We start from the raw sequence: 12645 nt of genomic DNA, 5'->3' as shown, positions 1-12645 counted from the left end.
TAAGGAACAGTGTACCAACAAACGTAGAGGGCATCCTGGAGGTTGATATAGATATCCTCTCCGTCCGGTGCATTATTCGAGACCTTATGGTAAAACCTGTCGCATGACCACCTGCCAATCGTAAAAGTCTGTCTTTGGTAGTTCTAAAGTGGAAGAAATACATGATGTTTCAACCATAAATGTCTATCTTTGAAAGGATTATAATTTCATTTAAATTTCAATAAATGTTAACTTTTTTCTTGGGTGACCTTAGTAGGTCACCCTTAGTTTGACCGACCTTGGACTTTGATAGCGCCTATGGATTTGAATACAAGAACTTCTGATAACTAAATCTAAACCCATGTTCTTTTTCCACTGGGGAGAGACATTTACCATCTTGATGACAGCCCTGACTATATTTAACCCTAAATAGACTGGGCTATTTCGACGCCTAAGAAGACTGGGGGGGGGGCTGATTCAGCCCCCCCCCCCTATGATCTCGGCCGTTGATCGAGCGATCGCGACGAAAATTGGCACACGCGTTACCCATGGCATTATCTACAAAACTATAACATCAAATTCTGCAAAAAATCTCAGTCTCATTAATTATGCTAATTTATGCGTAAAATCATAAGTTTGCTCTAATTAAATAAATAATGCCCCTGAAATGCTAATTTTTGTTTCATATACTCTAGATAGGCATCTGATCAAATTAATTTTTAAAAAATTTCAAAATCACATTTATTTTCTTATGTATTCTATTGTTTTCTAAATTTCTTATGTATTTCTTTGTTTTTTGACTTTTTGTTTTTTATTGTTTTTTCGATGGAAATTGTCGGGGACTTTATTTTGACCATAAACAAGATAAAATTAATTGATTTTAAGCAGTAAAAGGAAAAATAATGATACATTTAGGAATTTTGGCTAAGAACACTATTTGCATTGGATTTGTACACAAATTCATGTTTTTGAGTAATTTTTGGTCTGCATGCACTTACGAAATGTTGCGTAATTTTGGGGTCACAATTTTGGTCTCAAAAGTTGCGCGAGACTTGAAATTAAAAAGTCAGCGAGCGACGCGGTCAAAAAAATTCGCGTGGCAGATTTATCGTGGAAAATGTCGAGGGGGGGGCTGAATCAGCCCCCCCCCCCAGTCTTTTTAGGGTTAAACCCATGTCCTTTTACCACAGAGTAGAGACATTTACCGTCTTGATGACAACCTTGACTATATCTAAACCCATGTCATTTTTACCACAGGTATAGAGCCATTTACCATCTTAATGACAACCTTGACTATTTCTAACCCATGTCCTTTTACCACATGGTGGAGATATTTACCATCTTGATGACAACCTTGACTATATCTAAACCCATGTCCTTTTACCACAGGTAGAGACATTTACCATCTTGATGACAACCTTGACTACATCTAAACCCATGTCCTTTTACCACAAGGTAGAGAGATTTGCCACCTTGATGACAACTTTGACTATATCTAAACCCATGTCCTTTTACCACATAGTAGAGACATTTACCATCTTGATGACAACTTTGACTATATCTAAACCCATGTCATTTTTACCACAGGTATAGAGCCATTTACCATCTTAATGACAACCTTGACTATTTCTAACCCATGTCCTTTTACCACATGGTGGAGATATTTACCATCTTGATGACAACCTTGACTATATCTAAAACCATGTCCTTTTACCACAAGGTATAGACGTTTACCACCTTGATGACAGCCCTGACTATATCTAAACCCATATACTTTTATCACAGGGGAGAGACATTTACTGTCTTGATGACAACCTTGACTATATCTAAACCCATGGTTTTGTTTTTACTACAGGTATAGACATTTACCATATTGATGACAACTTTGACTATATCTAAACCCATGTTCTTTTACCACAGGGTATAGACATTTACCACCTTGATGACAGCCCTGACTATATCTAAACCCATGTCCTTTTACCACATGGTAGAGACATTTACCATCTTGATGACAACTTTGACTATATCTAAACCCCTGTCCTTTTACCACAAGGTAGAGACATTAACCATCTTGATGACAACTTTGACTATATCTAAACCCTTGTCCTTTTACCACATGGTAGAGACATTTACCATCTTGATGACAACTTTGACTATATCTAAACCCATGTCCTTTTACCACAGGTAGAGACATTCACCATCTTGATGACAGCCTTGACAATATCTAAACCCATGTCATTTTTACCACAGGTAGAGACATTTACCATCTTGATGACAACCTTGACTATATCTAAACCCATGTCCTTTTACCACAGGTAGAGACATTTACCATCTTGATGACAACTTTGACTATATCTAAACCCATGTCCTTTTACCACAGGTAGAGACATTTACCATCTTGATGACAACTTTGACTATATCTAAACCCATGTCCTTTTACCACATGGTAGAGACATTTACCATCTTGATGACAACTTTGACTATATCTAAACCCATGTCATTTTTACCACAGGTATAGAGCCATTTACCATCTTGATGACAACTTTGACTATATCTAAACCCATGTCCTTTTACCACATGGTAGAGACATTTACCATCTTGATGACAACTTTGACTATATCTAAACCCATGTCCTTTTACCACAGGTAGAGACATTCACCATCTTGATGACAACTTTGACTATATCTAAACCCATGTCCTTTTACCACATGGTAGAGACATTTACCACATGGTAGAGACATTTACCATCTTGATGACAACTTTGACTATATCTAAACCCATGTCATTTTTACCACAGGTATAGAGCCATTTACCATCTTGATGACAACTTTGACTATATCTAAACCCATGTCCTTTTACCACAGGTAGAGACATTTACCATCTTGATGACAACCTTGACTATATCTAAACCCATGTCCTTTTACCACAAGGTAGAGAGATTTGCCACCTTGATGACAACTTTGACTATATCTAAACCAATGTTTTCTTTTACCACAGGTAGAGACATTTACCATATTGATGACAACTTTGACTATATCTAAACCTGTGTTCTTTTTCCACAGGGGAGAGACATTTACCGTCTTGACGACAACCCTGACTGGTATATAAACGCACGCCGATACTGTCAAGACTGGTATGATAGGGATCGGTCTTATTGGTCGTGGGCGTGGCTTGCAGAGCCATGCCCCTGCACCCTATGGCAGGCCCGGATAGATCGAAGGTTCACCCGCTGCAACTACCCATACTACGGGTATGGCCCCGACTACGATTACAGATTCGGTTACAATACCGGACCTCCCCTCTACTATTATGGTGAGTATAAAAGGCTTCCTCACCTTCTCCATCCTTGCTCTAGTCATTAGAGACTTTTCGCAAAAATATTGTCGAAAATATTGGTGACCCGGAACAGTAGTTTCCTCCGAAGTTTCGAAGCTGACGAAAAACTGCAAGAGTTTTCAGAGTCCAGGACAAAACCGCTTCTTTGATTCATTCTATTTATTACTTATTCGGCACTTCAAACATTTCCAAGGTTACAAAAGCGATATCAATCATTTCATAAAATGACACAAAATATACAGGTACGTGCAATATTTGATAGCAGTTTGCCCGGTGCATCAGTTGGTGGCCAGGGAAGAGGAGAGCAAACTTAATCACTGTGACCTGATGGTCTCTCTGCCCAACCAATGCACTGGGAATACTGGTAAAATATAACATGAAGAAAAATACAATGACAATCGCGGGCATTATGATACATATAAAGGCAACAAAAATATATAACGCCTTTACAAAAAAAGATATATTCAAGATAGAAAATCATAAATTAGAAATATAATGTTATTAAAACAAAATGTGAAATCGTGCGAGGTATGTACTGAACTTAGAAAAGCAGTGTTAAGAGGATTCCTGATATGAGCAGCCGGATTTATACTAATTTTTGTCAAATTCTTCTTGGTTATACATTGACATGAAGAGCATTCATCAAGAGGTTTTCTATGTTCTTGAATCTGCCCTCAGTAAGTCGTTAAAGTGGAAACTCTCTTCTATGACTGCAATCGACAGTTTAATTAGTAACACCTACAAACCTTTGTGCAACAACCCCCTTGCTACAACATGGAAATTCGTGATATTAAAAAAATACCTAGAATCTAGCAAGAGCCAGACATTACTCTTAAAACTTACTCTGTTTACAGGGCGTAGCTAACGCTTTTGCAATTTAAGCAGCGTATCGCTGAATTAGAGCTGGGCAAAGCATACCCCCTCGAAAAACAAATGAATCAATAAATATGTTTTTTCTTTCCTCGTTGTTCTGTTGCGAATCATAGCCCACACAGTTAAAGGGTTAGAGATATGTAAGGGATGTTTATTATGAGGATAACTACGAGCGCTTTTAGCATATTATTGTGATTTTTTCCTTTGATATCAACAGATCGATGGGGGACTTCCTGTTACCAACCTCGATGGCCCCGCTTTGGTGGAGGATATAGGTGTACATATTATTCATTTTTCTGGTGGTCCTCGTCTTTGATCAGGGGTTATAGAAGTCTCTGGAGGTCCAGTCATTACCAAGCCGTCATGCCGTCCAACGCAAGATTCTTCTCGTTTTACTATTATTCACTGAACTACTATTATGCTTGGATCGGTGAGTAGATAGTATACAAATAATGAATGTTTAGGAGTGCAATGGACAGAATACTTCATGAGGTGAAAGATGAAGCGATCCATTCAAAGAGGCGTAGCCGAGTTGAATGGATCATTCATTTCATCTTTCGTCGAAAGAAGAATTCTGTCTATCGCACGAATGAAAAGAACATTCATTATTTGGCTATATGACACCTAAAAAGATATTATTTTTCATCTAACATTTATTACTTTCGATGCAAAATATGCTCCGTCAGTTGATTGTCGCGTACTACAACATGCACGCTGCAAACACCTGACGTGTAGTCACTTGTACTGCCTGCAGCGGTACGCGCGTGCAATGGACAAAATCGTATGGATCAAAAATTGCACGGTTGATGACGTCATTGTAAAATGGACTGAATGATCGCTATCAAACAACCAATCAAATGAAAAGGATTTATCTAGGTGTCACATAAATGATATCTGCTTTATAATCAAACATTAGAAAGCTCTATAGGTTGCATAATCCAGCCTATGATGCAAAAAAATCACTATAGGCTGCGCTCTGATCCTTTATCATGCGCAGTAAGGCTAAAATCAGGTTATTCCGCGTGATGGCTAAGGATTAAAGCTACCTACTATACAACTGCAAGATAACATTGTATTGAAAAGGGGAGAGAGGTTGTCGTGGGGGTAGGAGATATGGGAGAGGAAAGGGGAAAGAGAGAGAGAGAGGGGTTGTTGGCATCAAAGACTATTGTAATTTATGGTTAGTAAAAAGTGAACATTTGAAAATGTGAAATTTATCGCAAAATGTACTACACACTTGTAGCCATATTCCGGCTGAAAATTAGAGTAACGAGGAGGATGTCGTTATAGAAAAACAATGTCAGTGCTAGCATTATTTCAACATTGAAAAATATGCATGAGGCGCAAAAATGGTATGACGTATCATATCGCCATTTTTGACATACAAATATTATATATGCTGTTTTGACGTCACAATGCATTGACATCGTGTATTCTATCTCACACTTCAGTCAGGAATAATTTACCCTATGTCAGAATAGATATTTCCTGATACTGCTTTTTATGATAACACGTCAATCTGTGATGATGACACTAATCTGAAATACCCCATTTATTTACATGTGATATTTATTGAGAGAATGATGTTGCGTTTCTTGAATGAAAGCTGCAATATTAAACTCTTATTCTCATAATTTATCCAAACACACAGCATTTATGTTTATCAAACCTTCTTTCTATATTATGCAGAACGTGACGTCCTTCCCCGCTTTTATTGCTGCGGGCTAGCCGGAGGAAGATACTGCTACCTTTATGAGAGACTTCGTCCCAGGGCTCACTGCTGGGGATACAGACCTCCAAGATTTGGTAAGAACTACTGACTTACAAATGGAAAGCTTGGGGCCATTGAACCCCCCCCCCCCTTGAAAAAATAAAAAAAAATATAAAAAAATCTCACATTCCATGTGTTTTGGTTGATTGGTTGGTTGTTTGGTTGCTTGGTTAGATGATTGGTATTGTTGGGTGGTCCGTAGATTGGTTAGTTGGTCCGTCCGTCCGTTGATTGTTTTTTTTTACTGTACTTGGTGTTTGTTTGATTGGTTGGTTTTCGGGTCATACACCATCACTATATTCTGACCAAAGTCTTATAAATCTTGCTTTTTCTTGGTTTGCATACTTGCAGGATGGTTCTGGGGCGATCCCCACATCAACACCATCGATGGTAAGAAGTACACCTTTAATGGTCTTGGTGAATACAGGTTGATGTCTTACAACCATGGAGATCCGTTCGTTTTACAATCAAGAACTGGCAAGGCTTTTAACGGCACCGAGCCTGTGGAACATGGAACAGTATTCACTGGCTTCGCTGCAACACAAGGTATCACCACGGTAGGTTGCTTTGCAAGTTGTTAAATTTCAGTAATAAGGAATTGACTCTTCAACGAAGCGCGAAAGATTTAAGAACAATATATTGAAAATACCCCTCAAATGGCAATGAACAGCTAGGAAGTCCTTGTGAATTAGCGAACCGAAAAGGCAGTTTCGTCCGAAGATTTTTTTTACCTGATTGACGCGAAATTGCAAATATCCTATTTGATTGTGGAGCGTTGTGGCCAGTGGATTAGTCTACGGACTTTGAAACAGAGGGACGTGGGTTCGAATCCCAGCCATGGCGTTCCTTTGGCAAGAAATTTATCCACATTGTTCTACACCCAACCCAGGTTAGGTAAATTGGTATCCGGTAGGATCATTCATTGAATACTTTAGCGCCTATTCCTAATTATGGCGGCTCAGCTACAGCCGGGGGAATAATGTGATAGGTGTTCGTGTCTCTTAATCAACTTCTGAGCAAAACCTATACTATTCTTTATAATTATTCATCATATTTTCATCGCAAACTTGAAGTGAAATCATTTATTTCAGCTGGTACACCACTTAAAAATGTCCGTTCTTCTTTATTCGTTTAGGTTGAATTTCAGCTGAATGACAACAGGACCGAAATGAACATTCTTGTTAATAGGACCTCCATTAACATGACGGCCTTTTTGGAAGGTGAGTGTGTGTTGATCTTTGTGTGTTTATTGAAGGGAGTGTGTGCGTGTGTATTTGTATGCATGTGTTTATTGGAGGGAGTGTGTGTGTTTGTCTTTGTGTGGTTATTGGATGAAGTGTGTGTGTGTTTATAAGTAAGTGTTTCGGGCGGATGTGTTTATGGGTGGTTGTGTGTTTAGAATTTCGTGATCACTAATGTCTTGGCCACAGCTTTAACGTTGCCATCCAAGAGATATGACTAAAACTGCTTTGTGATGTATGCAAAAGTAATATAAACAGCGGGCGCCGCAATTCCCAGTCAACGAAGGACAATCAAAAGATGTTAAACCTCCGTTATTGTCGATCGAAATGGGTATGAAACACAAGTTTCGATTTTCACTTCATCCTCTGAGTCTTAGGCCATTGATAAAGACGAAGGCATCATCACAGGACCAATTATCAGATAATGTTAATATATTCATGAAGTTCAGTATTATGTATGTATGTATGTCATGAGTATGGAGAGGGCCGGAGCAAGGTCAATACCAGTCTTCATCAAGCTTTCGAGCACATGCCCTTCATCAGGATCGTAAGGTCCGTAAGTGTAGTGTATCGTTCACAGTAAAATTAAGTGATGAAGACTGGTATTGACCTTGCTACTGCCCCTCTCAATACTCCATAATTATGAAGGAGACCCGTACACCTACATCGCCAAGATATACACATGATATATACAAATGTTTTGAGAGGTAAATTATTGTGTTATCACTACAAAGATTGGAGTGAGTGATAACACAATCGTGACAATTCAATTCTCAAAACATTTATACCGCAATTAGTGTTTTACCAAGTAATCATAATCAAGTACTTTTCCTCTTAATACAATGTAGTTTCCCTATATACAATATTGTTGGCGTATCAATTCTCTGCATCATTGATAGTTACATAATTATGTGTGTCAAAAAAGGTCTATTTCAAGAATAAGTATTATGGGAACATGAATGAGAGACCACATACAGTTCAATTATCCTTTCAAGAAAATCACTGAGATCTTAGATGTAATTCCATCTAAGCCATCAGTAACACTGTGAACCTTTCTATTCTCAAATCTAGATGGATTTGATTCCCTGGATCAGACGTTTATCTTATCCTTGGATACCTCAGATAATGAGACCGAACCTGCAAATGAGACCAAAGTCACAGCTCTCTTCCAAGCAGACGGTCATCCGAGTACGTCCTTCACCGTGACCTTCAAGAATGCTATCCTAGATATAGGTGTCATGGTGCCATCTGAGTATTCAGAGAATGGAACCGGAATGGGTCTGCTTGGTAAGGCATTCACCGTTATGCTAGTCTTGCTAACCGAATCTACTACTATTAAACCGGCCATGACCATTCCAAATAACGTGAAAGCTTTGATCAGTGCGGAGTTTGTTAGGTTGGTTTAACTGTAGCATTAACAACGACCTAGTACTTTGCCTCTCTCAAGGTATAATAATATCAATAATAATAATAATAATAATAATGACAATAATAATATTGAAAATGGTGATGATGAAGATGATGATAAAAATAATAATAGGTATTTGCATTGCGCCATCTATGTAGAAACAATCTATTCCGAGGTGCATTGTTTTTATTATCATTACCCCGGCTTTATGCTCGAGTTGCCTCTTAGCAATCGTGCATTCAAGGAATTAATCCTGTCGGGCACTCATTCACCTCAAATGGGTCGAGTGCTGCACAGTATGGATGCATTTCTTACTGAAGAAAAATGCGCCATGACTAGGATTCGAACCCATGGCCCTCTGTTTGAAAGGCGAGGTTAGAACCACTAGACCACGACGCGCCAACATGAAAGGAGTGATCAGTTTTCATTGTCGCGCAGTGCATGCAGTGCGTTCGTAGTAGTATGTTTACTTGGTGGGCTACTATGGGGAAATGCGAATCAGTCAAGTTGATCCTTATCGTCAAATTTGTAAATAATAACATATTGTATGTTTTGAACAATAGAAAACAAAATGAATAGTGAGTGAGAGATATCAACGACCGCCTCATTTGCATGTCCCTGAGTTATGCATATCACTGCTAATGGAAAAATAAGCATAACGAAATGTTATAACTTACCTATTTTACATCCGATTTTGATTGAATATTCAGCTTTTATGCTACAGTTTGATTTTTTCTCTATTTATTGAAATCATCATTTTCTGGAGTGGACTTGACCTTTAAGATTTTTTTATATTCATATATTTTTCTAATTGGCAGAGTTGTTAGAACATATTTCTGTATTTGATTGCCAATCCTAATGTTCTCCATCCATAATTTGTTGATTTTCAAATCCTACTAGCTGTTTGAAGTAGATGTATTGGATACAAACTTGCGACTTATTAGTTTCATATTTTGTGTTACTATCCAGGAAATGTAAATGGGAACAAATCAGACGATTTTCTGCTCAGGAATGGAACGACATTGACGGATCCGCCTGGAAGGAATTTGACAGACCGAGAGATATTCGAGTTTGGGCAGACATGTAAGTTTCTCCACGCATTGCGGTGAACGAAAAGATTGATGCTAAGTCATTCGTCTTCGTTACCTGGATCGATTAGTCTTTTCTTTGTTCTAAATAACCATTCCTAAATATTTTTAGACTAGTCGCTTAGCAAGTCTTCTACTTTTTTTTTACATCAGCCTACATATTAAGAAAATGGAAATGTTTACCTTTTCTCCATATACTTACCACAATCTACCTCCTTTCATTTTATTTTTTTCTATTCCAGGGCAAATTAGTGAACAGGAATCGCTCTTTGAGTATGGCGACAGTGATTGGACTTCCTACAATCCCAGCAACTACACACCAATCTTCCTCGACGAGCTGCTCGATCTCGATCCCAACCGAACCGCCGCGGCCCGGGCAGCTTGCCAGGAGAACGAAGCTTGCCTCTTCGACTACCTTGCTGTAAACCCTGAAATGGGTCAACAGACAATGAGCACGGGAGACCAACTTGACAACGACCTCCAAAGCCTCGGTAAGATTTATCCCTTGGAAAGCATTGTTGTCTTGTCTTGGTTATTTCAGTAGATATTTAAACAGGTACATTTTTAAATTGTTAGATCGTTGCCATGCTCACTGACCTGATTCTGTGGTCGACTCCTGTTGCCCAAGTTCATCAATTCTGATTTGGCACTGGTCTTAAATATCTCAGAAGGCATAGTGTTAAGAGTTAGGATTCTATTCGGGATTAAGAATAATGTAAAGACAATGATGATGGACTTTATTTAGTTTTGGAGGCTATAATTTATGTTTGGCTTAACATGCATTCTTTCCATCGGAGCAATTGTCAATGAACCTCGAAACTTTGCTGCCCCTTGAGGGATGCTTGTTCTGCTGCCCGGTTGTCTACCTGTCATATGATACGATTTCTGAGTTATTAATATCAGGAAGGTGAGGGGCAGATGGCCCTCTCCTATAGTTGTCTATACGAAATTGAAGATGGGGGTGGGGCAACAATCCCGGGACCAGGGCGGCCTTCTTGGCCTAAGGTTTGGCCTTATCATTTATGTCGCTATTGAACCCGATCCTTAAACTGCTTAAAGAAATTAATTTTTTCGTCTGTTCTGATTAGTTGTAATTCTTTTATTTAGGGGTGTAATGGGGGCGTTATGTTTGGTTCTGCACGCTGCAGCCGCTCCTGATCTACCCCCACGACATTTCATTGAAGTATGACATTACAGTGCAGACTAGTCTGTTTGTAGTTGTTTTTTGTAATGTGTAGACCAAGGGTCCGTTGCAGAAAGCGTCAAAAAAATCAATCGCAAGTCCCAAATGCGCACTGTTGATTGGCTGAAAATGAAGTTGCGCATGATTTTTAGAGTTGTGTTTGATTGCAACTCTTTCTGCAACGGGCCCCAAATCACCATTGTGGCAATTTCATTTTCATTCCTACAATTCTTATATATTCACATTTTACTGTTCCTGTTATTTGAAGTTACAGACCGATGTGGTGTCTTAATAATATGAAATGTTTTCGAATAAGCACAGAAAACGTTGACCTGAGTGCCAATAAAACGTTGCATTAGAAACATTTCATAATGAAAACAATGGATGTTTAAGATTGATCATATTCCTTACAATATCTCATTTGCAATTATTCCTTTTCGTGCTTTGGGGGTTGTGACTATCATAGATAACTACCCTCCAAACATTACCGACGTGACAGAGATTACCAACACCAGTGCTTTACAAGACGACGATGTTCTCTTTGTGGAAGTGGGCGTGAATGTTACCTTGAGGATCAGCGCAGAGGACCCTAACGAAGGAGACGAAGTAACTTATAGTTTCAATAGTACAATACTGGATGGCGCCACTATCAGCTCGGGTATGAACACAAGATATTATTTTTTGACGTATTCATGATATTCTATGAAATGAAAATTGCAAATGTTGTATACCCATCTCATTAAGTTTAATCGATATTCTATCTTTGATGCCTTATTTTGTTGTACAATGGTTAAGGAAAATGTAGGCCAACATGCTCTAATTATGACGTAGGCCTGAATATGATTGACGTTCAAACCACTTTTTATATGGGCTAATTCTTCTGTTAGTTTTATTTATCTCATAATACTCATCTTTTCTTTCTGTTTGTCTCTATCTACCTGTTTATATCATTTTCGGTTTCTCCGATACGTTTCTTCTTCATACACACACACGCACGCACCCACACACTCAATATTTGTCTCGTCTCTTTCTCCCCTCCCTCGCTTAATTCTCTCTCCATTTCTTTCTGTCTTTCTCCCTTTCTTTCTGTGTCTCTCCCTTTTTGTCTGTCTCTCTCCCTTTCTTTCTGTCTTTTCCCCTTTCTTTCTGACTTTCTCTCTTTCTGACCGTCTAACTCCCTTTCTTTCTCTTCCCTTTTTTTCCCCCTCCCTCTCGCTCTCTCCCTCTCAATGTCCACAATTTCGATCTTGAAGATGGTATTTTCACATGGATACCCCCTAACCTGAACGCGACCTCCATTGAGATCATCGCGGCGGATGACCGGAACGCACAGACATCTATAGCGTACAAGGTTCTCATCTGTCAATGCCAGAACAATGGTGTATGCGACTTCGCAGACCAAGCCGAGGGCCAGGACCTCAATGCCAATGGTTTCGCGGTGAGTAGGACAATGGTACTTTGAACCAAGGCCTGGAGCCTCTGGATGAGGGGAGAGGAGGGGAGGGGGGCGCTCTGTGAGCGTTTCATGAAAGGTTGGTATTTTTTTTCTTTGTTTGTTTGCTTTTGTTTAATACCTCGTTACTATGTTATGCTTATGTTGTATTATTATTTTTTCTCCTATGTTTGTTTTTGATTGTGATCCTTCAATGTCAGGATTCTATATCAATAAACTTTGGAATTTGAATTGAATTTGAAAGGACTTGGGCGATTCGTACGTCAAGTCTTCTTTTTATCTGACAGTTACTATAGTATTAATTCCTTTCAAC

General features: G+C 38.9%; 1 protein-coding gene across 2 annotated transcripts in view; it reads left to right on the top strand.

The window, feature by feature from the left end:
• The window catches only part of LOC121421077 (mucin-4-like), a 40952-nt gene that overhangs the window by 14484 nt on the left and 13823 nt on the right, over positions 1-12645 (top strand). For both annotated transcript variants that reach the window (XM_041615689.1, XM_041615687.1), the window contains 10 exons: positions 3042-3291; positions 4406-4618; positions 5878-5994; positions 6311-6516; positions 7095-7179; positions 8272-8487; positions 9578-9691; positions 9939-10187; positions 11346-11537; positions 12133-12317. In XM_041615689.1, the coding sequence (XP_041471623.1) occupies positions 3042-3291; positions 4406-4618; positions 5878-5994; positions 6311-6516; positions 7095-7179; positions 8272-8487; positions 9578-9691; positions 9939-10187; positions 11346-11537; positions 12133-12317 (1827 nt within the window). The remainder of the gene's footprint in view (positions 1-3041; positions 3292-4405; positions 4619-5877; positions 5995-6310; positions 6517-7094; positions 7180-8271; positions 8488-9577; positions 9692-9938; positions 10188-11345; positions 11538-12132; positions 12318-12645) is intronic.

This window comes from Lytechinus variegatus, chromosome 9 (genome assembly GCF_018143015.1).
Source record: "Lytechinus variegatus isolate NC3 chromosome 9, Lvar_3.0, whole genome shotgun sequence".
Lineage (NCBI taxonomy): Eukaryota > Metazoa > Echinodermata > Echinoidea > Temnopleuroida > Toxopneustidae > Lytechinus > Lytechinus variegatus.
Note: the sequence above shows the minus strand (reverse complement) of the source record. Positions and strands in the feature narration are given on the sequence as shown.